General features: G+C 39.6%; 2 protein-coding genes across 2 annotated transcripts in view; one reads left to right on the top strand and one right to left on the bottom strand.

The window, feature by feature from the left end:
* pdia5 (protein disulfide isomerase family A, member 5) overlaps positions 1-20,712 on the bottom strand; it is a 61,805-nt gene extending 41,093 nt beyond the window's left edge. The window contains exons 1-3 of the mRNA XM_018696554.2: positions 20,557-20,712; positions 8,656-8,782; positions 5,026-5,113 (exon numbers count right to left, since the gene is read on the bottom strand). Of these exons, the coding sequence (XP_018552070.1) occupies positions 5,026-5,113; positions 8,656-8,782; positions 20,557-20,697 (356 nt within the window). The 5' untranslated portion in view covers positions 20,698-20,712. The remainder of the gene's footprint in view (positions 1-5,025; positions 5,114-8,655; positions 8,783-20,556) is intronic.
* Positions 20,713-21,539: 827 nt separating this feature from the next.
* The window catches only part of sema5ba (sema domain, seven thrombospondin repeats (type 1 and type 1-like), transmembrane domain (TM) and short cytoplasmic domain, (semaphorin) 5Ba), a 169,709-nt gene continuing 165,938 nt past the window's right edge, over positions 21,540-25,310 (top strand). The window contains 1 exon segment of the mRNA XM_018696536.2: positions 21,540-21,845. The gene's annotated coding sequence lies outside the window, so the exon portion shown is untranslated.

The raw sequence follows: 25,310 nt of genomic DNA on the forward strand, positions 1-25,310 counted from the left end.
TCAGTCTTTTACTCCTGAGCAGAAAACAAAATGGATCAGAGAGAACAAGAGGTGCTCGATCCCACCAGGTGACTCAGTGTACCTTAAAGAAGCAGTGTAGCATGTGCCAAGGTAAACACTTCCAAATACTCCATGAGATGAACAGTAAGCCATCTAATCAAGGCACTTGCTTCGTCAGCTCCCTGCCTATGACCCTTTACCTGGATAGACCGGGAGACAGCAGTTGAGCCCTGTTGAAAGTATTTCAAGTCCTATTGCATCACCGCAACTGTACTCTGGATATCTGTGCTGTTTTAGACGACAGGTGAGAACACACCATCCTCATATTTGCTGCTGCCAGCAAATTAAGACCGCAAGGGACCCCAGAGAGTTTCGCACTGAGAACCATAAGACAGGATGTTCAGACAGTACAGCACAGTAAAAGGTTTCAGATCAAGAAGGCTTTTACTGCTGAGACTCTTGGGCTAGCTGACCATTCCTACCCTTTGGTCGCCCCACAGAGACGGTATAAACACCTACAACACCTTTCCATTCCGTCCTTTGAGCATGTCAGCCCTTTATTGCTCATAGGAGCAGATCATCCTCACCTCATCACGCCTATTGCCCAGTGTGCCTGGAACCTCCAGGAGGGCCAGCTGCTATAAAGACTAGGCTGGGGTGGGTTCTGCAGGGCCCCACAAAGTTAGTTTAGCAACTTCTCCCACCTCAGTAGTGCCTTTTCACATCAGCTGACCCACTGTCAGCACAGCTCCACTGCGATGTCGAAAGACTATGGCAAGTGGACACAATGCTATACCACAATGAGAAGCAGGTGACAAGGTCTAGAGAAGACCAGACAGCTACCCAAATACTGGAAACCAAGATTGTTCGAGTTGGGGTGAAGGGAGTATGGCCTTAAGCAATGCCCTTGTTTGGGAGAAAGGATATGCCCCAGTTTGAAGCCAAAAAGGAGGCTGTTATGGCACTCTTACAAAACACAGAGAGACGTCTAGTTTGAGACCCAGCTAAGGTGGCCGTCTATAATGCTGAGGTCCAGAAATTGGTGGATGTAGGATATGTGGTGAAGCTCCAGCCAGAAGAGGTACAGGAGGTTACAGGCAAGCATGGTATATCCCCCACCACCTGGTAAAGCACAATGGGAAGCCATGCATCATCTTCAATTGCTCTTTCCAATCCAAGGGCCTTAATCTGAATGACACGTTACTGCCAGGATCTGTCGTAGGTCCATCTCTCCTGGGGGTTCTCCTTGGATTCAGAGAACATGCAGTTGCTATCGGTGGAGATATAAAGGGGATGTTCCACCAGATTCATCTCTTTCCTGAGGACAGATACCTCCTGAGATTTGCGTGGCATGGAATGAACACAGCTGCTGTGCCTGATGCATATGAATGGCAGGTCCTCCCATTTGGTGCTACGTGTAGCCCATGCTGCACTACATTCACCCAAAAGCAGTTTGTGAGGGACTATGTACTAAATTACAACCCCATCAAAAGCAGCATCATACTGCGGTACCCTTCACAGTTGGCCAAGTGGTCATGATGATCGATCTACACATTCCAAGAGCCTTTTGGCCTATAGGCCGAGTTGGTGTTCCCCGGAAAGGACAGTATGGTGCAGTCAGTAGATTCAAGCGAAGGACAGACTCTACACAAGACCAGTTGCACTGCTTGTACCACTGCCAGAGATCCCTGACCCCAATAATGATTAGTTGTCAAGCCTTATTTTTTTGGAGCAAATATGCATGCCGCATATTTGGGGGTGGCTGTAAAAAAGGCATATAATTATGAATGGAAGTCCCTCAATAGACGGCAGTAACATCATGTGACATCATTACCACTAAGTTGTGTTTTACAACAGTAGATGCCAAGAAATACTCTTATTCAATCATTTATTGAGGTTGTTCACCTACAGTTCAGCTTTGTATGCCTTAGGTTTATACAGCATGGTTAACAATTAAATTCACATTTGATTCACTGAATGAAATGTCTCTTTTTAAACCTTTATCAATTTGTGGAAATTTCACTGAAAGGATGTCTCTTTTGCTAGGAATGCCCTGATCACATTCACAGTTACACACGTAAACACCTGGAAGCTGCCCTGTACAACCACAGTCTGATCTGCTGGCCAGGAGCAGTTCCACTGGAGTGGTTGGAGCTAAGGGCCTTGGTCAAGGGCACCACAGTGGTGGTAATGAAGGAGGGGCGAGCATTTGCTTGCATTGCTTTTTCACTTTCCCAACCCAGATTTATCATGATCTTATCTTTTTAGCTTTGGTTGTTGGTGCTATTGGATAAAAGTGGACTCACCAGGTTAATTGTATAGATTGGGGAATGTGGCGATAGTTTGACATAAATACAAGCAGTCAGTTGATCAGACAGTTTTGAAAGACATCTCCACGGTAGCCAAACTTATTTGGACAATAAATAAGCAGGAAATGCAAACAATAAAATTATAATACAGGTTTTGACTTACATTTGGTGTGCAATCATTTTTGGTTTGAACAACAAATAAAGTGGCAGATAATATGGCTTAGCTGTTTGTTACAACCTGTTGGATTGCCTGAATGATTGCCTTTCTTGTCCTAGGGTCAAATGCTGTGTTCTCAGATCTCAGCAATTGATTGCAAATCATAACTTGTAGAAAAGATTTTTAATAATATAATAAATATGTTTCAATAAACAATTATAGAACAGTGAAAAACTTTTCTTGTACTTTTATGACATATCATTAATTTGGACGTACCCGACTAAAAACACTTGAAACAATGAGGTAGGTGAGCAAGGAGCCCCACAAGAAAGGAGAATTGCTGAAACTCAAAAAAGTTGGAGCAAACACTTTGTATTCAGCCAAAGTCAACACGGTCCCTTTTGTAAAGGATTAGTAATAGATTCATAATGCAAAGAGGATGAAGCCCTGCATGCCATTTAATTAACACTCTTCCAAAACACAAATCCTGATCCATGCTGTGATTGTTTGTGCTCTGCTATTCTCACTGATCCAGACAGAACCATATTTCCTAGCACGTTCTATATCTGTTCTAAATTTTAAGAGGAATGGAAGCAAGGCAGCACAGTCCCTTACTGTATGAAATCATCCATCCCTCTGGAGGATCCCAGTTGGCCAACACTCAGGCCCCTGTCATCTGTTCAAAGTGTGTCATTCTGGCCTTGGTGGCCCTCTTCCTTGGCAGCACTGACCATTCTCACGCTGTGATATGCGCTCCACTCTCTCTCTCCCTCTGTCCACAGTGAGCTCTCAGCCGAAGCTTCAATTTGGAGCTGGTCCATTTGAGATGGTGGTGAAATATGCCAAACAGCACAATCCCTCACTATAGAGCCTGGCACTGGACCCATATGTCCTGCAGCGATGAACCTGGCTCGCACTAGCTCCCCCCTGGCAGAATCTGGCTCGGTATAGATCTATGCTTAACATTAGCACACTCTCAAGCATGTTGGAGTGGTTGAGGAATAGAGAGATGACACCATACTCTCCCAGACAAAAACAGTAACTGAGTGAAAAAGCAAACAGCAAAAAAGGAAACGTATCATGGAGTGCCTTTGAAGACAAATGTGGAGACCAACACTTCTGACAGTTCATCAGACTGTTTTGAGTTTAGCTTCTCTTCCCTTCTGTCCTCATGGTCCTCTATCCCGGATAAGCTTGTGAGAGATTATGAATGTTGCAATGAGCAGTAGGCGTCAAAGGGGAGTTACTGCCTTCCTCACAGTTTCCTGTTATATGATACATTCTTTCCTCTCTGATGAAAATGCCGGTTCATGCAGCTGATGGGTTGACAGGTATAAAAAAAATTAAATTAAGTGGAACTAAACACCAGGAAGGGCAGAAAGAACAACAAACCAAAAATCAGATCACTGGGGAGCAAAGCAAGCTGTACTTAGAGAAAACAATTTTTGCTGGTATCTTGGGAGAATCTAGCAGTTGCTTAATGTAAACACTTCCACAATGTGGGCTGGAGATAAATATGCTTCAAAAAGGCAGATGACAGATGTATTATTCTATCTTTTAGGGAAAAGAGTGTGTTAATTGTGTAGTCTACTTGGGCAGGGTATTGAACCTCAGTGCCCAACCCAAGAATGTTAGTGTGTCTGGAGCACAGAAAGTCAAGTACTGTGTCAAGTAGGGCTGAGGCAAATTAATATCTTGATTACTGATAAACCGATTAATGGTTCAAGTTCAAACAGAACTCTTCAAATATCTTGTTTTATCAATTTTCTGTCACATTAAATAAAGAAAAGTAGCAAACGTCATTGTATGTTTGTCATTTCTGCTTGAAAGAGTGACTTAATTTATTAATAATCATCACTACTCTTGTGTCAGGTAACTAAAGTTGGCATTAAATGGCTGGCTAGATCCATAGTCTTGTTTACTTAGTCTTTGAGTGCTCCTGATCTAAGCAATTTTAGACTGTTTTAGTTAAGCTGGGTTTTGGTATGGCTGTTTTTTTCTAATGTCATCATTTTTCAAGTGCCCTAGCACTGGAATTGACTAATAGCGTCATTGACTAATCATTTCAGCACAAGACTGATACCACTTATCAGTGATACTTGCAACATACCACTTCTTGCTGGAAGGCACAAAACCAAATTTAAACATTAAAACTAACAGATACTAAAAGAACAACATGAAACATCATCCTCTGGCTTCACCAGAGTGTCTTCATTATCATTCATTTATCATTTCAAGTTAAAATTTTCACAAAGAAACCCTGAGAGAACTGAGATGGTATATAGAGACGTAACACATTAGAGCTTCAAAGCTCCAATACCTCCAATAATGAGTGGCCTCTTGTCAAATTGTGCTCATACAATAGAACCAGTGGAAATAAGGCCATTTACACTCTGGTGGAAAAGCCATAAATTGGATGGCAGCAGAGACATTCTTGGGAGAAATAAATTGCTCTGCCTTTATAATGGCTGTCAGAAAATTCTTTGGACAAAAGAGGCCGTAATGTCGACCCAGAATGTTTTTTTTTTCCTTCTTTTTTTAAATTATGCCATTACTTACCCACAGTTGACCCAGGCAATAGTCCCTTGGCCTTTTACTGTCTGGGCCACATCTGATAGCAGTTTCAGGTGAGAGTCCCCTGATGTAGCTACAGACACAGAGAATAAACCATGGTCAGCCTTGTTACTGAAACCGTTCAATAGCTCTGGACAACCAAGAGCCTCAAGACACAGAGGACACTGTCATGTCAAACACAGCAAAGTGGAATTGAGTTACAGTGGAGCTCAGTGTCTTACTAAAGCACTAGGTGATGAGGAAAGAGATCACTGAGTTTGGGTAGAGGGGTGATGGAAGAGTTTTCTAATACCTTTCACTGGATGGGTTTTTGTGTGTGTGTGTGTGTGTGTGTGTGTGTGTGTGTGTGTGTGTGTTTGGAGGGGGGTGTTAAGTTACATCAGCTTTCAACATTTTACAATAGCGTGACTTAGCAGGAGATGGGAGGATTATATGGTGACACAAAGACTCTGCAAATGTTGAAGCAGATCAACTTTTCAGCAAAAGAGGAAACAACAGCAGATATGTTTTGGTACACTATAGCTTGTATCTGCTGTATGCCACTTACTACCTTACTGTGAGCCATGAACATCAAGTGTAGAGTTCATAACCACTGGAGACTTGCACAATTTTACCGTGTCAGAGAGAAAATACGGCTGAGATATACAGTTTGCTTTCTGTGTTCGGAAAGAGGAGAAACTAGTGTGTAATAAACTGTACCAGCTACAACAACACACACATGGTAATATTGCTGATTCTGATCAGATATGGCAAGCTAAGTAGATCCCTTTGAGTAAAGTAAACAAAACATAATATTCTAGTGCTTGAGTAACACAATACATCATTTTTATACCCAACTTTTATACCAAATGTGTTTTATTCATTGCATTAGGAGAGCAATTCCTCTCACCGCTCCAGGCCATGGCTATATTTAGATTTAGGGGCACTGCCATGACTACCCAGGGTCCCGCCTTGTACTGGCTCTGTATCAAAAACATCTGGCAATCCAGTGTCAGTTTATTATCATGTATAGAGCAGAAGGTGAGCAGATACTAGCTGGGAGATTTTCTAATAAGCTCATTCTTGAGATTTGATGGGCACTAACAAGAACAAAACTCAACAGGGATGTGACTGACTGCAGAGGGTCAGAGGCTGGTGATGGGTAAGGAACAGGGCAAGATTGTTCTTATTCATGAGAGCGAATGAATATGATGTGGCTAAAAGCAGTCAGATAATTGGTTGGTGAGGAGGACATTAACCAGCATGGAGGGGAACCTTTGCTGTTTTTAAAGAAGGAATGGCAGCAGCCAGTGACCAATCAAAGCTACTGATCAATACATGGAAGCCTTGTCTGATAACCTAACACAGACTGATATGGACCGTGAATTATGAAACAAATAAATCTGTGGCCCTGGGACAAGAGTCCTCAGCTGCTTACTGAGAGTTCGTATGATCTTCTGAATGGAAAAATTAATAATATAAAGCAGATCCTTCTACAAGCCTGCTGAGCACATTTTGCTCCTTTTCAAAAATATGCAAATGAAAATGGAATAAAAATCTCCTGGGTACATTAAAGGTTCCCTAATGGTTGGAAAAAAACAAAGTTTTTATAACACTGCTTGATGCATTAAGTGTTTTAGTTTCTATTTAACAACTACTCTCTTAATTCTATTGGATAAGTAATTCCAAGTTCATTACTGGGATAGACTACTGTGATCACTGCTGTGAAGCAGCCTGCAGGCTAAAGCTGCACAAAACATTAATGCAAAATATATTAAGCTACTGTGGTAAAATGTTTTAATTAATTAATTATATCAGATCTGGGAAAAGTGCCACTGCATCACTCTTATTACAGAGTGATCAAAGGATTTTTAATTAATTTGGTTTTCATGATGCATAACTACTGAATTTTAAATTATGACATACCAATGAAGACAAATAGCTGCACTAATGTCAAGTCAAGTCAATTTTATTTATATAGCGCCAATTCACAACAGAAGTTGTCTCGAGGCACTGTACATATAGAGCAGATCTAGACCGTACTCTTTATCTTTAAAGAGTACGGTCTTTTCTTTAAAATCTACAGAGAGAGACCCAACAGATCCCACTATGAGCAAGAACTAGGCAACTGTGGCAAGGAAAAACTTCCTTTTAAGAGGCAGAAACCTCAAGCAGAACCAGACTAAGGGTGGGCAGCCATCTGCCTTGACCAGTTGGGTTTAGACAGACAACATTGCAAATACACAGTCTAAGTCAAAATGTAAATAGTAATAATAATAAAAATAATTATAGCTAAAGGAATAATAATGACAGAACAGTGAAACATTAATAGCAATAACACTACCACTAACACTAATAAATATGTAAATGTTGTAACATCATCGGTTGAGCTGGATCATGGGAGCAGCAGGAGACTCTACAGCTCCAGAGGATGTTAAGTTAAATTTTGGGTTCTCTTACACTAGGTCTCTAAATGTTCTCACTGTGTTTGTGTTCATGAAGTAAGAACTGTTGGTATCTTAAGGTATAATCATACATGTATCATATGTATCATACTCTCCCGCATTTGAAAGAAAATTGCATTTAAATGGCATCTTACATGTGTAACTCAATAGTCTCAGTTCCCTAAATTAGGATATTGGAGGCAACACATAACGTGGGGAGAGAGTCAAAAGGTTTCAGTTGTAATTATTTTGTGCACCACCCTTTGTCATCATGCATTTCTTTAAAAACCTTAGCTGTTGGGATGAGTCTTTCAAACACATCTAAAGGCTGCAGTGAGGACTGCTGCTGCTAAATGAGTCACTTTTAAAATGTTAGTTTCACACTTGCCTTTTCTGATTATGATAAAAACGATTAAATTGTTCGTAATTATGCACTTGTACAAGTACATAATGATGTCAGCACTGAAAGGATACCTTAATAAAGGTGTGAAGAATTTTATGTAATAAGGTAACATAAAAATGTATAGTTAAATGGGGTATGATGTTAGATATAACACTACACGTTCAGTGTTTCTTTTATATTTATATCATAGTTATATACAGATGCCATTGGACAGCTAGCCTCCTTGCCAGCAAAGCTACTGTTACCCGAAAAAAAAAAACTCTTGTCAGAACTTTTCGTACGCTTAACAGTGAGTTGTCTACCTGTCTACTTCTGCAGATCTTCCGCTCCTGTGTGCAGACGATGCAGAGACACATTCGAAACAGAAAGTGGGGAGAAAACACAAACGTAATTAATCTTTTAGTTGTTGCATTTTTTTTCCTTTGCTTTTCTTGGGAGAGTGGGGGGTCCCGTTGCCAGGGCGGGCCGCCCTGCCAAGATAATGGTAGGGGAAACACTAATTTGGCTTTCTGGTACACCACAACGACCTCTGAAGTGACAAGCTGTTTTGGAGTCATTGAGGTAATATATGCATTAATATATGCACAATGATTGTCTGGCAGGTCTGCTGTTCCTGCCTCCACCTTGAGTGAAACAATGCATGCTAAACCAGAAGTTTATTTAATATAACATCTCTGACAGCAAATTCCACCATACAATGAGACAAATGCAATTTTTCTGATATTATCTCTTTTAACCAGGTATATATTCTCATCAAATCTACAGCCTGCTCCAATATCCATTATCTACCTGTTTTTGTGTAGAGCACCAGAACGTTGGTTCTCGTCCTGAGAAGCTTCTTGAAGTCTTTGTGGTCACCGACCTTCTCTATGAGAGGAGACACCTTCACCGCCTCTAGCACTGGCAGCAGCCACACCTGGTGAAACACACATACAAACACATGGTGCCATCACCATTCATTAAAAAGCCCTTCCATTCTGCGTACAGAGAACTAAATTAAACACCAACAGTGCACACTATGAAATCTCACTACTTTTTTGTTACCAAAATACTTAATCAATTTCTTGTACAGCTGCTGGTGTTACAATATTTGAGAGCTTTTGCTTAACTACACAAGAAATATAAACATATAATGCACAGATTGCCATGACATTTACTGGGCACATTCAAGCTCTCCAGAGTCTATAAAGCATTGATTGGATGCTACTAGTCAGCTGGTAGCCAATCAGCACATGAATGAGCCACTGATAGTGAAGAATAAATAAAGCAGCTGATGCACTCAGGTAATGCAAATGCATCTTCAGTGCTCTGCCTGAACTAATGCTGCATTTATGAAATTAATGCTTATCTGCTACACGCCATGTAGCAAATGAACACATTATTTTTTACATTTTCATTTAGACACTGGGTTTTATTCCATTTTCTAACACTACAGCAGTCCATAGCACTTGTTTATAACTGCCATTAAAAAAATCAACATTTCTGAAACTAAAAGCTATATGAGACAATGCATTTATATAATTACTGGTTTCTTCTCACTTGCTATGGCAAACAAGACAGGATGTTGCTTCAAATATCAACCTGTACTAAAGGTGGCTTCAAAAACAGCAAGAGCTGGGTACATCTGCATCATTAGTCTGAATTGCTCTTCCAAACACTGGTAGTTGGGCTAATCATGTGAAACACCTAATATGAGAAACAAAGCCCATATTGAGAAGCTTGCACTTTAATCAAAGATGACTAAGAAAAAAAAAAAAGACTAATTACACTCAAGCCATATGAAGTTAATTCCATGCATTCTAATTGTCTCTGTGCCATCACTATTCATTAAAAAGCCCTTCCATTCTGCCTACAGAGAACTAAATTAGACACCAAACATTGTCTGCTCGCTCAGCGGATATGAATGACATCACCTGGAATGAAAACAAACACCTGTCAAGCTCATTTTCTAATTTTAATTCCCAACTGGTTGTTCTTCTGAGGTGAGTCTGATAGGAATTACAAGACACTACACTTTACACATCAGTAAATTTCACAATTAACCTAGAAAAGCCAAAGGGCTTAGAAAAGAATAAACATACAAATTAAGTTCTCAGCTATGTATATATACTATATATTTGAGGTAAATAGTTAAGTCTTTCTAAACCTGAGCTGGGGTGTTGATCTGTGTTCACTTTTTCACTTGAAGTCAGTACATGATTCCCAGTAGGTTAATGTGAAAAGATAAACACAGACTGTGTCAGGAATATGCAAAGGGTGGACTAATTAGAAGCAAGCTAGATGACATTTAGTCTGTATAGGTGCACATTCAGTGGTTATGAGAGGGAGGAGCTGGGGACAAAATTAGGAAGAGATGAGAAGTGACGGCAAGCGGTCTTACTCATCCAAGTGAGACAGGAAATGTGATAGGCTACCTGATGGCCTGCGAGGAGGATTAAATGATGAAAACTGAACAGGACTCTTAATCACTCACTCTCTTTGTAAATAGTGTACCATTTACTGCTATTGTTATTCTGGCACAAATTATGACACGCTAAAGTGGCAACAGCTATGGTGCACATGGTGATGGGGGATGTGGAAACATATTGTGTGATACAATATTTTACAACACAGAAGAGCCATGAGGTGTGTCATGGAACTAAAACATGGATCTCGGTATCAAATAAATTGTCTTGTTTTAGGTTCAGTACCCTCTATGAAAGATGGCACAATAACATTAACACTATAAGCATGACCATGACATGGACTAGGTAGTAAGCACTGTCAGTTTCTCTGAGGATGCTTAAAGGAATACTCCACTGACATGTAGGCTTGAAAGGAGCTTTGAAATGTGTGTAGTAGGGCTGAAGGATTTGGGGAAAAAATCTAATTGTGATTTTCTGACAGATACTGCGATTGCGATTCGATTTGCAATATAATTTTGAAAGTCAAGCTGCAGTCCAGGATTCACTATATACATATAAAACATGTGATGGAGCATCTGAGTAGAATCTATTCAGATATGACTCTATCTATTCAGATATCATTCATTCATAAATATGAACTGCTCTGTGTACTAATCCAAGGATGAAGATGAAAATATACAAATCCAAAATGTATTTATTCTAACAATAAATGGTATAGAAAATACACATAATGAACCATAGAACAATTCTCACAAAACAAACATCAGCACTATGTTTGCTTGGCTTCTTTGCAGTAACTTTACATCGGCTATACTGCCGCCTGTGGTGGTTTTTCAAATGCTGATACACTGAGGGGGAATGATTAAAACTCTACAGGATTTGTCCTGCTAGAAAATACACAATACAAATACAATCCTAACTTAATGCTAGCTAGTTCATTCTACCATTTTTTCTCATTTTCTCTTCTTTATCTCCCAACCGTGTATTCTGCAACTTCATATATATATTTTATAATATCAGTGGCAATGATTTCCCGGCAGTAGGCTGCCACTACAAACTATGTATAGCGGAAATACTGCAGACAAAGTTGGCGTCTTGGTCACAGCTCAATTATCTCTCTTGCTGGCCTGGTGACACTGTCAGCCATTTTTAACTCATCATATCATCTATAGTTTCAGCTCTAGCTGTGTCTGTTCTCAGGAAGGGCATGCAGGTAGAACTCTCGTGACACTGGCGCGGAATCTGAGTGACTCACACTACATTGTACTGTCGTTCTGTCCCCCATTTTCAAGTATCTAACTCCACAGTTAGTTTTGTGGTTTGGTCATTTTAAGACAAGATCTGGTTGTAAAGCTCCTGCTCCTGCTCCTGCAGTGCTGTGTGAACTGAGAGGCAGCTAAAAAAAGTGTAATGGCACGTCCACTGACTCTGTATTTATAAATCGCATTGGTTCAAATAGCAATTGTGGTTCAATTTCGATAAATCGTTCAGCCCTAGTGTGCAGCTTGCTAGATTTAGAGAAAAAGAACCCAATGGTGACCCCGAGAAATGGCAAAGAACATGTTAAAACATATAAAATAGAACATCTCAAACCACCCCAGAAGTCTAATCCACTTGTCTACCACTGACCCATCCATGTTCAGTATGTATCAAAGAAGTTTTTTTTTTCTCCAATAACTAATAAACTCTGATAAATACTCTATGCTTCTTGCAGTGGAACTTTGGAGCTTGAAATGTTTCTACACACGTTTCAATAGGTTTTGGTGTGACTCTGCTTAGCTTTGGAATCATAATACACAGATAATTACTATTACATCAATATGCAACAAATGCATATCTAAGTACTTTTTGTAGCATAGCTGATACTATAGTCAGTAGCTGAGATGACACTGGTTGTCAAGCCACCACTGCCAATGGTCCTGATATGATATGTGTCTTCCACTAACTGAAGCATGCGTCAGAATAGAAATATCTAGACTATGCTGACAGTCTCCTTCAAAGCATTGTAAGTGACTATTAACGATTGAAACTAGAGTTTTATTCCAATGATGAACAGGCAGCTAAAATAGAAAACACGAATGCAGCAGAGCAATGTTATGTAGAATCTATTCAGATAATGTGAAGGGTGCAAGTAACATAAATTAAAATGATAATAAAAATTGTTGTGATGAGAATCTGATTTATTTCCATGGTGTCATATCTGGTGAGTGTTGGTGCTCCCCTCCTTTCTAGGGGCTGCTTGCCCTCTACAATAACTGAAAATGATACATGCAAGAAAGTGATGATAAACCACAGAGCACAACTCCATTTTTATCAGATAACAGTGGTCTTAATTAAAACACTTGTCTAGTTATCTCTCAATAGTTAAGTTCACATGCACTGTAATCGCATGTTTTTCTTTTACAATAAAATCTTTTGAAAATGTAAATTTGTAAGAAGAGTGTAAAACAAATTTAGAATATATCAAACTAAATGCACTGAAAAAAATGCAATGAAATAAAATTGTAACCCTTTAAAGTCAAATTCACTAATGAATATCTGTTGTCTCACATTCAGTGCTATAATTTATAAGCTGCAGCAGTGTGGTCTCACTGTACATTGTTCCACTTAAAGCTCATCTAATTCATGAAACCTGCACAATGGATAAAACTGGAGTGGAGAGAGGGCACGGTGGATTCAGTACAAGAAAAAATTAGCATACTCTTGAATTTAGCCTTTTACTTAGTGATGATAATGATAGTCTGTTTCCATGGATTCAAGGAAAAACAGTTAATTGTGCCCTCTTCATGAAAAAAAACAAAAAAAAAACACAAATGGTATACCTTATGTTTCTCACACCAATATCCCCACTGACTTTCACAGCACAACTGGGATGATGGCTGAAATGCATTTATGCAGCTTCATGGTTAACAATGGGACCCTGATGATCTATTTTTTCTTGAATTTCTAATAACTGACCCTCATTACCATCACTAAATGGGGTGAAAGTTGAATGAATATGTGCGTGTTTCTGTCACAGAATTCATCATGCACTCTCCAGTCTACTGTGAACCATTATTAAGACCTGATGGGCAAAATTAGAAGCTGCTTAAAATAGAGCATGATTTTGATTATTTCATTATACGATTTAATGTACTGACTACAGATAATTTTTAAATGTGTAAATCATGACAAATGCCCATTTACCAAGCTCAAAGTGATGTACTTTTACTTTTAATTGTTTGATTAATGGTCAAAATGTTTGATGAAATTAATATCCTGATGATTTAAAAAGGGAAAGAAACCCTTATATTTAAGAGACTGTAGTTTGAGCTCATTACTTGGTTAATCACTTAATCTTTTGTACTCAATGCTATTTTTGCTTGGTTCATTTACAGGCCTTTGGCATAGTCATAACATGTTTTAGCTAGGCATGTGGAAAATGGAAAACTATCTGTATATGATTAAGGAGGATGCCAGTGCTCCACTGATATAAGAACCATGTTAATGGACATTTTAACCCTAAATACTGTCAAAAATGTACTGCTTGTGAAATACAAAAAAGCCAATTAAATTATTTTTTCTTGTTGTAAGTTGTTGTGAATATGTTTTGTTTCCAACATGATTCAAACAGGAAAAGAACAATAACATATAATTGTTGACATCATCAAAACTATTAATCAAAGGTCAAGGTTGGTAACAGTTAATATTTTCCCATTACTGTTTGATTTATTTAGCTAAAATTCCAACTACTAATAATTCCAAATCTTGACCTACAAATAATTTTACTGTCAAAAGAGCTGAAATGTGCCCATGGGTTAGGAGAGCAGTTCAGTGAGATTTACTGTACATTATGAAGCAGTGTTTTAGTTTTGTAAGGACCTGCTGACTTGAGAACAACACATCTCATTCACTGACCTCTGCCCCCTGTCTCAGCTGGCAGGGGACTGATACAGAGAAATACCACCAAGGGCTACCAATCAATCACTGAACCGTGAGCCACATCTCCGAAAGCCTTCCTCACTCTGCCATCACTGACAGGCATTGTAATTTGTACCTTCCCAAAAATGCCTTTCCCCATTATCAATAGCTCCTCAATGCACACTGCAGGGAGACAGTCTCACTGGTATAAAACAGATCAATGGATATAAGACCAGAATAGAGCCGCACAATTTGGTATAACATGCACAAACAAATTTTTCACACAGTTACACAGGTGCTGGGTTCCATCAGGAATGCTAAATGAGAAAGAGGAAAACAGTTCAGGATACCAAATTTCTGAATCACTGGCTTCGAAGCAATCCTATTCTTCGAACTGATGATTCGATTAAAGAAAAATAATTGTTTTTCTTTATCAATCTGATGTAGCAGTAATTAACCAAAATTGTATATTAATTGAATAAACTTGAGGACAATAATATGAAGTATCCTAAGTATCCTTATTCCTCAACAAGGTACACAATAAACTTCTGTTAAAACAATATTCAAGAAAAGAAAAGCACAAAAGCCGCCAGCTCGCTCTGCTGGTAGTCACAGGAAGACAACAGCTAAAATGATTTTTCTTTAAATCCATCCTCATAATGGTAATCTGCCTGAAATTCTTTCATCACCAATCATACCACAACCTTGCACATGATGACTCTGTTAAACTGGCGGCTCAGTGCAGGACAAACCCAGACTCGATTCTCTGAAGAAGTGCTTTACGCATCAACCCTCCTTATCTGCCATAAAGGTATGTCCCTTCACATTACTGTAAAAAATGTAATGCTTACGAAGGAGCAAGTGCCTAGCCCCTGCCTGATGAGTCCACAACCCTCCATCTGCTGTGACAAATCTGCTTAAAAAAACTTCTAGGGGCAGTACTGAATCAGCTCAAATCACGCCAGTGTTTGTCAAGGACTTGCCTTGAATTTCTTGTGACCAATGAGCCAGACAGGTGTGTGTTGGTATGTGCGTGTGGACCGGCTGATTGTAACAGAGCTACATTGCATCTGATAACACACACAGAGCTCTGATTTAGAGGCTTCTTAACTCTCAAAGGAGCAGAGGAGCAATCAATTAGCAACTTTAGCAACTATCACATTTCAGCTATCGGCCGTGGAAGACAGAGGAGAAGATGAGCCTACTTACATGCTACCAATCGGCCAGCTGCAACAGTTTTTGAACTGCAATACTGTTTTTGTTCACAACAAAATGTGTCCACAGAAATGGAGTATCAAAAAAGTGCAAATACAGAGAGACTGCATTAAATATCAGGTTCGTAGTCTCATGAATCATTCTTTGATCGGATATTCACAGCTTTAAAATCATAATTTTGCTGATTATGGACTATGGTCCTGCCTTTGTTTAAACAGCAATTGCGATTTAGGATGTTTGACTAAAAGATTATTTCAAAATGGTTGCGCATTTAAAGAATGCACATTATAAGCTTTTGAGGATCACTATCAGGAATACCAGTTGTATAAAGCAAACCAATTTTGAGGAAATTGAGCACTTTATTGAGAGTCCCACAAGCTCATAGATACCTTATCTAGAGGCCAAATGCTTAAAACTGTTTGGACTTTATGTGTTTCTGAGTGCAGTTTGATGTGTGTTAAGACTGGCCTAGTTTAGCCCAGCACTGTAGGCTCTGTAGCTCACAGATAAAAGCAGTATTAAATAGTTTGTCCTTGTGGTTTGTGCATAGATGTTGTGTAAGGCATATGTGGCTCAGTTCCTTGACTTCATCAAACCACTAATCTAATACTGACATTAGTACATTTATGAATATAAAAATCATAACATCTTATGTTAGCCATTTGTCTTTTGAAAAGTATTTCATATCATTTGAGATGTGTAATTACTAATCGTGCTGACATTTAATAAAGCTAAGCTAGGCTACTCTCACCACTTGTAGATTGTAAAATAATTTAAATTGATAAATTCATAGATGATTAATCAGCTGAGTCATTTAAAATGAGTCAACAAAAATGCCAAACATTCACTGGTTCAAGTTTCTCAAATATGAAGATTTGCTGCTTTTCTACTATAATTTTAAATTTACAATCTTTGGGTTTTGGACTTTGGGACAAAATTTTTGGCTCTAGGGAATTGTGATGGGCCTTTTCTGTTATCATCTGAACATTTTAAAAACTAAACGATAAGTCTGTAGCTTGATTATTCAAAGAAATAATATAATAATATACATTTTACATACATAAAATACATTAATCAATAATGGAAATAAGTTGTTAACCTTAATACTAGCATGCCTACAAACTGCAAACAAACATGAGAAAGGCATTCACCAGTTTGGTGGTGTGTATCTAGGTAGGCAAATGACAAAAAATGTATCTCTTTCAGATTTACAGCAAACAGGAAATAAACATATTATTAACAATAAAGCTGCAAGCAGCGCACTTGCACCCTGCGGCCGCTGGTCCCCCGACAGGTTGCACGACGCGGTTCTGTGACTGCATGAGCACCAGACACAGAACGAATGAGTCAGAAGTCCCTTACTGCCTCCATCAGGTGACGCTATGACTATACCTGAATATTGGCACGTAGATGTGTTCAGGCCATGACACTTAGCCAAAATGTCAAGTTTGGGGTAGATTGGATAGTGCATGCGGGATTTAAAACAACTTCCTTTTTTAATGGCGAAGCATCGAAATTTGCCACAGCGCCACAGATATGCCCTTTAACGGAACATCTAAATTTTCACAATAAGACAACATGAAGTCCTTAAGGCTTTCCCAACCATGTCTAAAGTGGATCACGTCAACCTGCTAGTAACAGGATGTTTTTGGTGACTCTCGGCATGTTACATAATGTCTCTGAATTTCATTCACCTCAGACAAACTAAGCCCAATGGCAAGGAGGTTTTAAATATGTCCAAGGGTGCGCTATGGAGCGATTTTGTCCCTCCCATAAGCAAGACCCATGTAGATGTGTTCAGGGCAGGACTCTTATCAAACACGTCAATCAATCAATTTTTGCGCAAGTTACAGTCACTTCCTGGTTAATGGCGAAACATCGAACTTTGCCACCGCGCCACAGACATGCCCTTCAACGGAACTTCAAAATTTTCACAATAATGCATCATTTCCTGACCAAATCTGAAGTGGATCATGTCAACCTGCTAATAACAGGACGTCAAGTCTAAAACATGTAATTTCCTGCGGCCAATAGGCGGCGCAATAGCTTTTTGTGAATATGGACATGTGGTGTTCATGTCGGACCTCATCATCACTGTGAAACTGGCAGACTGAATAAGCATGCTGAGTTACAGCAACTTAAGTGCATTTCTTGTTTCATGGTGAGACATTGAATTTAGGTACCACCACGGCCACACCCTTCGACGCAAACAAAATCTTTTAATAACTTTTAATCACAAAGGCCGTGAGAGTATCCTGACCAAGTTTGAGGTCAATATGATAAAAATTGTAGGAGTTCAATGAAATATAACGTCCCCAAAGGCCATAAAATGGCCAAAAATTAGCAAAATTTTCAAATTAAAATTAAAATGACTTCCTGTAGGTTTGAGGCCATGCTGTCAAAGAGACTTTTTGGTGCGTCTTGGCATATTACATCATGCCTCCAAATATGGTTCACCTCGGACAAACTAAGCCCACCGGCAAAGGGGTTTTAAGTATGTCCAAGGGGGCGCTATGGAGCCATTTTATGGTGCCAATGAACGTGAAGTTCAGTGAGCTTTTAAGCATGTTTAGGCCCTCAAAATGTGATTTTAGCGTCACAAGAATAATTCTTATGATTACAATAATAATTATATTCAATAATTATATTCATAAAAGAAAAGACACGAGTGGACATTTGTTAAAATGTGATTATGACAGTGTGTATGGGCAGAGTGTCTGAAATACTTGCCAAGGAGCAACTGCCAGTAAAATCTGTCATTGGGGGACAAATCAGTAAGGGCAACCTGCCCCATGGCTGTCTGCTAACACTGCTTATCTTAATAAAATGTCACCGAAAACAGGCAGGGTCACACATATTGATCATTCTGGCCTGAAAAAAAAATCACTTACTGGGAGACAACATTTTGAGTTAGAGGGAGTTTGGATGACATTGTTTTGACAGGCAGGCCTCTTCCACCCAGACAGCTGCCCTCCAACAAAGTGCTGCAGTGGAATCACCTCAATACATGCTTCACTGCTACAGTAGGTCTACTGTACCAGTACACACAACAACACTAAAACAGTGCCATCTTCAAATGACTTGTTTTGTCTGAGTAAAAGTCCCAAAGGGCATTCACTTTCAGTCAAATAAAACTGAGAAAAGCAGTACATTCAAAAGGAATTAAAACCTAACTAATCCTTATCACAATGTTTAGATTGTCATGCTGCAGACTTCAACTAGTAAGTAAGTAAGTAAACAGTGTGAAACAGAGCTGAGAGTCATTTGAAAGCCAATGAGCTGTCTGTGACATACTGTCAACATATCTGTCCAGTTGCATAAAGGACACAGTGCAATGTACATACACACCCAAACACCACCCTTATTTGAAAAGACAAGAGGCAACAGGAAGCAGAGCAGGAAAATGTCCGTATCAGTATTAAACACAGTTGCTAATGGTGTTTTCGGGTTTCTATTACTATCCTCTTTTGAGAAGTCAAGACATTTTCATTTAATCTGGATTATAATTAGTAGCTTTTAGTGTGTGTACGTGTATGCATTATCTTCCTGTATTGATATCATAACTGAAGACTTATTCTTATCACTATATAACACATTTTGAACTGCTTTTGTATGAAACTCTGCTCTGGAAACTTTAACTTGGAAGAAGGCTGACAGACTTGTTCAAAAGCCCCAGAAATAGCTACATAAGTGGGTCATATTTACTGTTGACCAATATAGCCCTTTCCCAGACATCCATTTCAAGAATTGTACATTTTGGGATTTTGAACTGAAGCACATTATTTACATCTTCTTGTATGTGGGAAACTTCAATGGGCATTTTTCACTACTCTCTGACGTTTCTATAACAAACATTACATTTGATTCAGGAGTAATAAAAACCACTTCTTAGCTGCAGCTTGACTTAACATGATCACAATTAAAATATCACGATTACAGTGGCCCTGCTGCTGCAGTTGGAGGGGGGGCGCACGGAGAACACTGGCCTTCATATTATGTCCTGTTAACTCACTCATTCATTCATTCATTCATTCATTCATTATCTATACCGCTTATCCGTTTGGCACCGGCTTCAGCGCTCAGGCGCCAGGTGTTGGAGGCACTGAACAGCCGGTGCCCCTCATTTTAAGAAGAGGGAAAGCCTAACCGCTTGTTGTAATGTTTTGTGAAATGTTGTAGTGCTTTCTGAAATATTGTAGTGCTTTGACCATCAGGGCCACCGCACCAGATCGCAGGAACTGTATTTTTTTGATATGGGTAAAATGTGTCACAACATAAAATTATAGATGAAGCACTGTGGTTTCGCAGAGATGTCCCAGACTAATAATCATATGCTTCAGATGTAAGGGAATATAGTTGTTTGGTACAGACTGCAGCAAAAATCATAAAATGCACAAAAATCATCATCATTTTTATATTCCTTTCAGTGAAAAGTAAATTCAAAAATTCCCGCTAAAATTAATCGCAGTCTCAATATACTGTTCAGGAGACGAACAGTTCAGCTCGGAAAGTCACATTACAGGGAAGTATGTTGTGCTTCTCCTAAATGGTACTTTTGTTCTACCACAGTATCTAGTAACTCGTTACACACTTTTGATTAAGTCACAAAGTTCTGAACTTTCATTTCCTTTTACAAACAGATAGCTGAGCAGATTCGTTTCTGTAGCTCTGAATCTTGCCGTGTGAAGAACAATAAATGCAACAATGACCGTATGAATGAAACTAAAAGCTGCAGAGCTTTAAGGTGGGCTCGAAAGAAAGGTTAAGTTGGCTGGTCAGGTCTGGTTCCCCTGTGTTTACCGTTTGCACTGGACGTTAGTTATGGCTCAGACACAGGGGAGGGAACCACTTCAGCTACACAGGCGATCGTTAACCAGAAAACCGCTCTCTGTAAGCGGTTACATATATGATTTTACCTGCGCCACAGAAACTGCAGCCCACCCACAGGCATTAATGCTAGCTAGTCAAATCCGAGCACCAAGTTCAGTCAGGGGCTGTCAACTTTGCCTCCTGCAAGGACAAGGCTAAGAGACGCGGTGAAGAGTGATTTGGATTTTTTTTTTCCCTCCTGAATCTCTAAACGGACACAAACACCCTCCATTGCTGACGGAAATGTCACAGAAAGCCGCTGCAGATTTACACGAAACACAAAAAGGTTCCTTTAACTCACCAGCAACACCAACACGAACATTTTCGCCTCTCGAATCCGACTCCTGTAGCGGTTCCAAGAGGCCATGATGCCGTTGCCACGTCTGGATACGCAGGCGCAATCGGTTTTCCACGGATTCTTGGGCACGGCGCAGGGCTCCATGGGAAACGTAGTTTTGAGGGAGGTGGTGCACCTGCCGCCTCCACCCCTCTTCCAACCAGCTTGAGATCGCTTGTACCATGTTATTAGGGTGGTGATGAGTGTTGGTACTATAGTCTACATGATTTCGTTTTTATCAGCAAGATGCAGCCATATTGCAAGACAATTAATTACACAAGAGGGCAATTAGTAAATTGGCTTGTGATTGAATGGCTCTTAATTAGCTATTTATCAATTCGACTTCCTTTAGAATATTTGGTTTTTATTATAGCTGCGAAGCATCTGATTTATGGAGCGTTTGAACCAATAGCCCTACAACGAAGTAAATGCATAGAAATGGATAATGAATTCAAGGTAAAAAAATAATAACAAATAAATAAATAAAAATTTAAAAATTTAAAAAAAAAATACAATGTAGCCTACAGAAATAAATAAATTCCGCTACGAAAGGTTCATATTTGAAAATAGTGGGAAGAATAGGACAGAAATCAAGTTTCGTTCTATTGTATCCAACTGAGGTAAAGAGAAAGAAAACAAAAATGGCTGATAGAATAGAATGATTAGGTCCAGGGTATAGCCATTAGATGTATAATGTTTGAGTTTCACTGTTTACTTTGGACAAAACAACAGAATAGCTCATAAATAAATAAATAAAACACAAATGCCCATAGGAGTTATATTGCCAGGTTACCCCGCACACAGGCTCACAACAGGTACTGTGTCCCACAGAACACAACAACATGTAGGGCAAATCTTTCCCAGAAGCCCTCCTGCCTCTCTCAGGTCCAAGCTGTGATTCACTCTTAAAACACTGCCTGCTCTTGCTCTGGACAGCCGCGCTGTTGCGACACTTCCTCCCTATTGCGCTTGCAAATCGGCCCCATCTTTGCCTTCTCTCCCTCCCTCCTCACTCTACCCCACAACCCCCACACCCCCACCCCCTTAGGCTGGTGGTATCGTCCGACAATCAAGGAGAGAGGGAGCGCAGTTGTCTGCTGCAGGTCGATCGGAGAGGGACGCGCATAGCGACTGAAGACACAACATTAGACCCCGTGTCTGTTTTGTCTCTACTGTTCAAAGTGCGAATCTGATTTTCTCCTTATCGTTGCCTGGCATTGTCATAAACTTGGGGAATACTAACATCTGCGAAGGTAAGAGGAAAATCACTTTTTCTTTTTTTTCTTCGTCAAAATACCTGAAACGACTGATACAAAAGCACTTTTTAGGTGTGTTGTACACCAATTCGCAGCCTGTAGTCGCGTCAGATCTGCCCTTACAGGCGAAATTGATGTTGTTTGACTTTGATTGAGGTCCTGGATTTTGCACTGGAGACAAAGGCAAACACAATACCCTGCTTTAGCCTGAGTAACCTGCTTCGGTAAAATAAAAAAAATTTCACCCTCCATCACCAACGGATTGGCTAAACGAGAGCTTTATTCAGCCATGCGGTGAGGTCCGTTTTTCTCTGGACCAAATTTCCATCACAGCAGTGTTTGAGTAATGTGGCGATTTTTATTGTAAATGCCAAACACTTTTCTATCTCTTTTCCCACTTTGATTGTTTGAGGCGAAGTTTTTTGTCCGTTGATAATGCATATGTTTTTCAGACAGTTAGCAGTTCCTTTATGCCACGCCAGCTTTACTTTCCACTCACGTTTCATCCCAGGATCAGAGGAGCATTTGTGGGCTGCCGGAGCTGCCTGTGTCTGCCACATTAGCACTGTCTCAAACTAACTTTGTGCTGCACGGTGCCCTGTACTCTTGGTAATGACCAGATGTGAACTTTTAAACATAATTCCAAGGGGAAAATTCACTGATATCATCTCTCGGGAAATGGGGGTCATCTAAGAGTTGTGCGTTTCAATTGCAGTTTTTTTTTTTCTCATATTGACCATTTTTAAACGTGGTAACCTAATTTGGTCCAGACATGTGACGTAAAACTAACCGTTTTGTTGCCCCTTTCCCAAGTTTGCAAGTCAACTTCGTTGACCGACTTGACCGGCTATCCACAGTGGCCTAACTGCTTATCAATTCCAGTTTTAAGATTGACTTTTGCGTGCGGAATGTGCAGCCCTTGCGCAAAACATTACGAGTGATTTACTGTCTCTTATCCTTTCCAAATCTGAGCAAACGTTTTTGGGACTAATTCTGCATGAAAACATTCAAAGTCAGCTCAGAGTCATTATTCATGAGCTTGTCACTTAGACGAATTGCTTCTCCATTTCTCCAGCTTACAGAGACTCCAGATCGGTTTCATTTTAAATTCTAAAGAGGGATAAGTGTCCAGCAGAAAGCTTCCCAGAGTGGGGAAGAACAAATAAGTACAGTATTATAAAATAGAACATTTCCTTCTTGCATGCATTTAAATCGATTATTCTGAAATGCATTGTTAGAGCGGGAGGTTGTTGCAGAGCAACAGAGGGCAGTGTTGAGCAGCGCTTTACAGCTGTGACAACACCTTGCCAGGTGAAGCTTGCTGCAAGTGCGGGACTATCTGCTGTGCTCTCCATAAACCAACAGAGACATACATGGTACTGCAGACCAGGTTGTTTGTTTGCTGAAGCAAAGGTGCAGCACTATTTCAAGCTTGGACAAATTAAAACATATGAGCACAGTAATTTAATGAATAATCGCTTTTTGATTTTTTTTCTAAATTGTATTTTATTTTTTCTTTTGTTATTTTTTGCTTTAGGTGATCGAATATCAAGCACTTTACATTAAACAGCTTTCAGAGATATTATGTCCAAAGCTTTTTGAGGCTTGAGATATTACACTCACTGTACTAAATTTATCAAACATTCACTTGAAAGCGATTTTCAGTTGGCACAACTCTTGTTTTTACTTTGTTCATTAATCAACACATGTGAAAGTCCCATATCTCCCCCATCTTTTGATTGATATTCATATATTCTTACAGGTTTTGTCAGGCCCACATGCTTGTCTTATGGATGATTAACGCTTTTGTTATTTGAAGAGCTGTTTTAGTATCCTGGGTCAGTCCATTCAAATGGAAAATAGGTTTTCATCTTTGATGAACTTATGAGGGCTCTTGACAGCTCCTGGTGGGAGGAACCAGACCAGCAGAGCAAAAGAGATCCAAAACAAAACACAAACTGGATGGACCCCCCCAAAAAACTCCTCTCAGACCATCTCTATATTCACTCTCTCCTTGATGTCTTTGTAGTTACAGTGTGTGAAAGTGTTTTGTTTTTGATTATATGTAAGGGTCTGTATCTTCGTGGCATCTGATCTCGACATGAATAATTCATTTTCATTAACAAATATGATAGGTGGGCGGCATGGAGGTGCAGTGGTTAGCACTGTTGCCTCACAGCAAGAAGGTTCCAGGTTTTTTTGTGTGGAGTTTGCAGTTTCTGTGCCTTCCCTGGTACTTCGGCTGCCTCCCACAGTCCAAAGACATGCATGTTAGGTGGTAACTCTAAATTGCCCATAGGTGTGAATGTGTGGACTGGCGATCTGTCCAGGGTGTACCCTGCCTCTTGCCCAATGTCAGCAGGGATAGGCTCCAGCCCACTGTGACCCTTAACGGATAAGTGGTATAGATAATGAATGAATATGATAGGTGTGGAGTAGATGAGCTGACAGCCTCTTTATAAAATTTTTAATGATGCATATTTAAACTGTTCTATGTGGGTTACTTTTGTTGTTGGGCATCATTTGAGAGGGGACAAAGGGATGTAAAAATTTAATGTCTGCAGAACTTGATCTGTCCTCTCCTCTGTCCAATATTACCCCTCTAAGAAAAAAAAACAGGATGAGGGTCTTACCTCCATGAGTGTGTGTCTGTCCAAAGAGATAACAAACAGATACAGATAACAAGTAAGATTCAGTCTGGTCTGAGGTCACTTACTTCATAAAAGAAAAAAAACTAAAAACTAGAAAATAAGTTTGAAGAAAAAATAACTTGTTTTCCTAGTGTTGACAGACTGTTTTTTTTTTTTTCATTTCAAGGTGCAGATTTTCACCCACCCATAACCAAGGTGGAAAATGGAGAGTGACAACTTTTACAGCATGATATTTTTACTCTTCAGCTGTTTGGCTTTTCATGCATGTTAAACAAGTGCTACAGGATATTTGTCAGCACTGATATGAACCAAACCTCAGTTTATTTATGTGCTGAAACACCTCACACACTTTAAGAAAAAAAAAGAAAGAAAGAAAAGAAAGAAAAAAGATGCATTTCCACTCTTTGAAACCTGGGACGGATGCTCTAAGAGCTGCTGTGAGGCAATGAGTGGCTAGCTGAGACGTGCTCTGCTGACCGTTGATCTTGATTTTGCTTCTTTTTACAAAGCCTGAGTCTGGTATCTGAAAGTGAAGCAGAGAGAGTTCAGACTTTTAAAGTGGCTTTCTTAAGCAGGATTCGCATGGTAAATAGGTCAGGGGACACTGAGGAAAAATGTCGAGAGAGCAGAAAACATACCATGTTTTTGTTAAGATGTTTCTAGACAAGAGGAGACACAGAGAGATGCTTCCTTAAAGTGGCTCTATATATTCTGAACACTACAGCCACATTGGAGTGTCTGTTACTTTGTGTTATGTAAATATAATGCCAGATTTGAAATCACAGCTTCAGGCGTTGTGACTTGTGGTGGC

Source organism: Lates calcarifer, linkage group LG1 (genome assembly GCF_001640805.2).
Source record: "Lates calcarifer isolate ASB-BC8 linkage group LG1, TLL_Latcal_v3, whole genome shotgun sequence".
NCBI lineage: Eukaryota > Metazoa > Chordata > Actinopteri > Centropomidae > Lates > Lates calcarifer.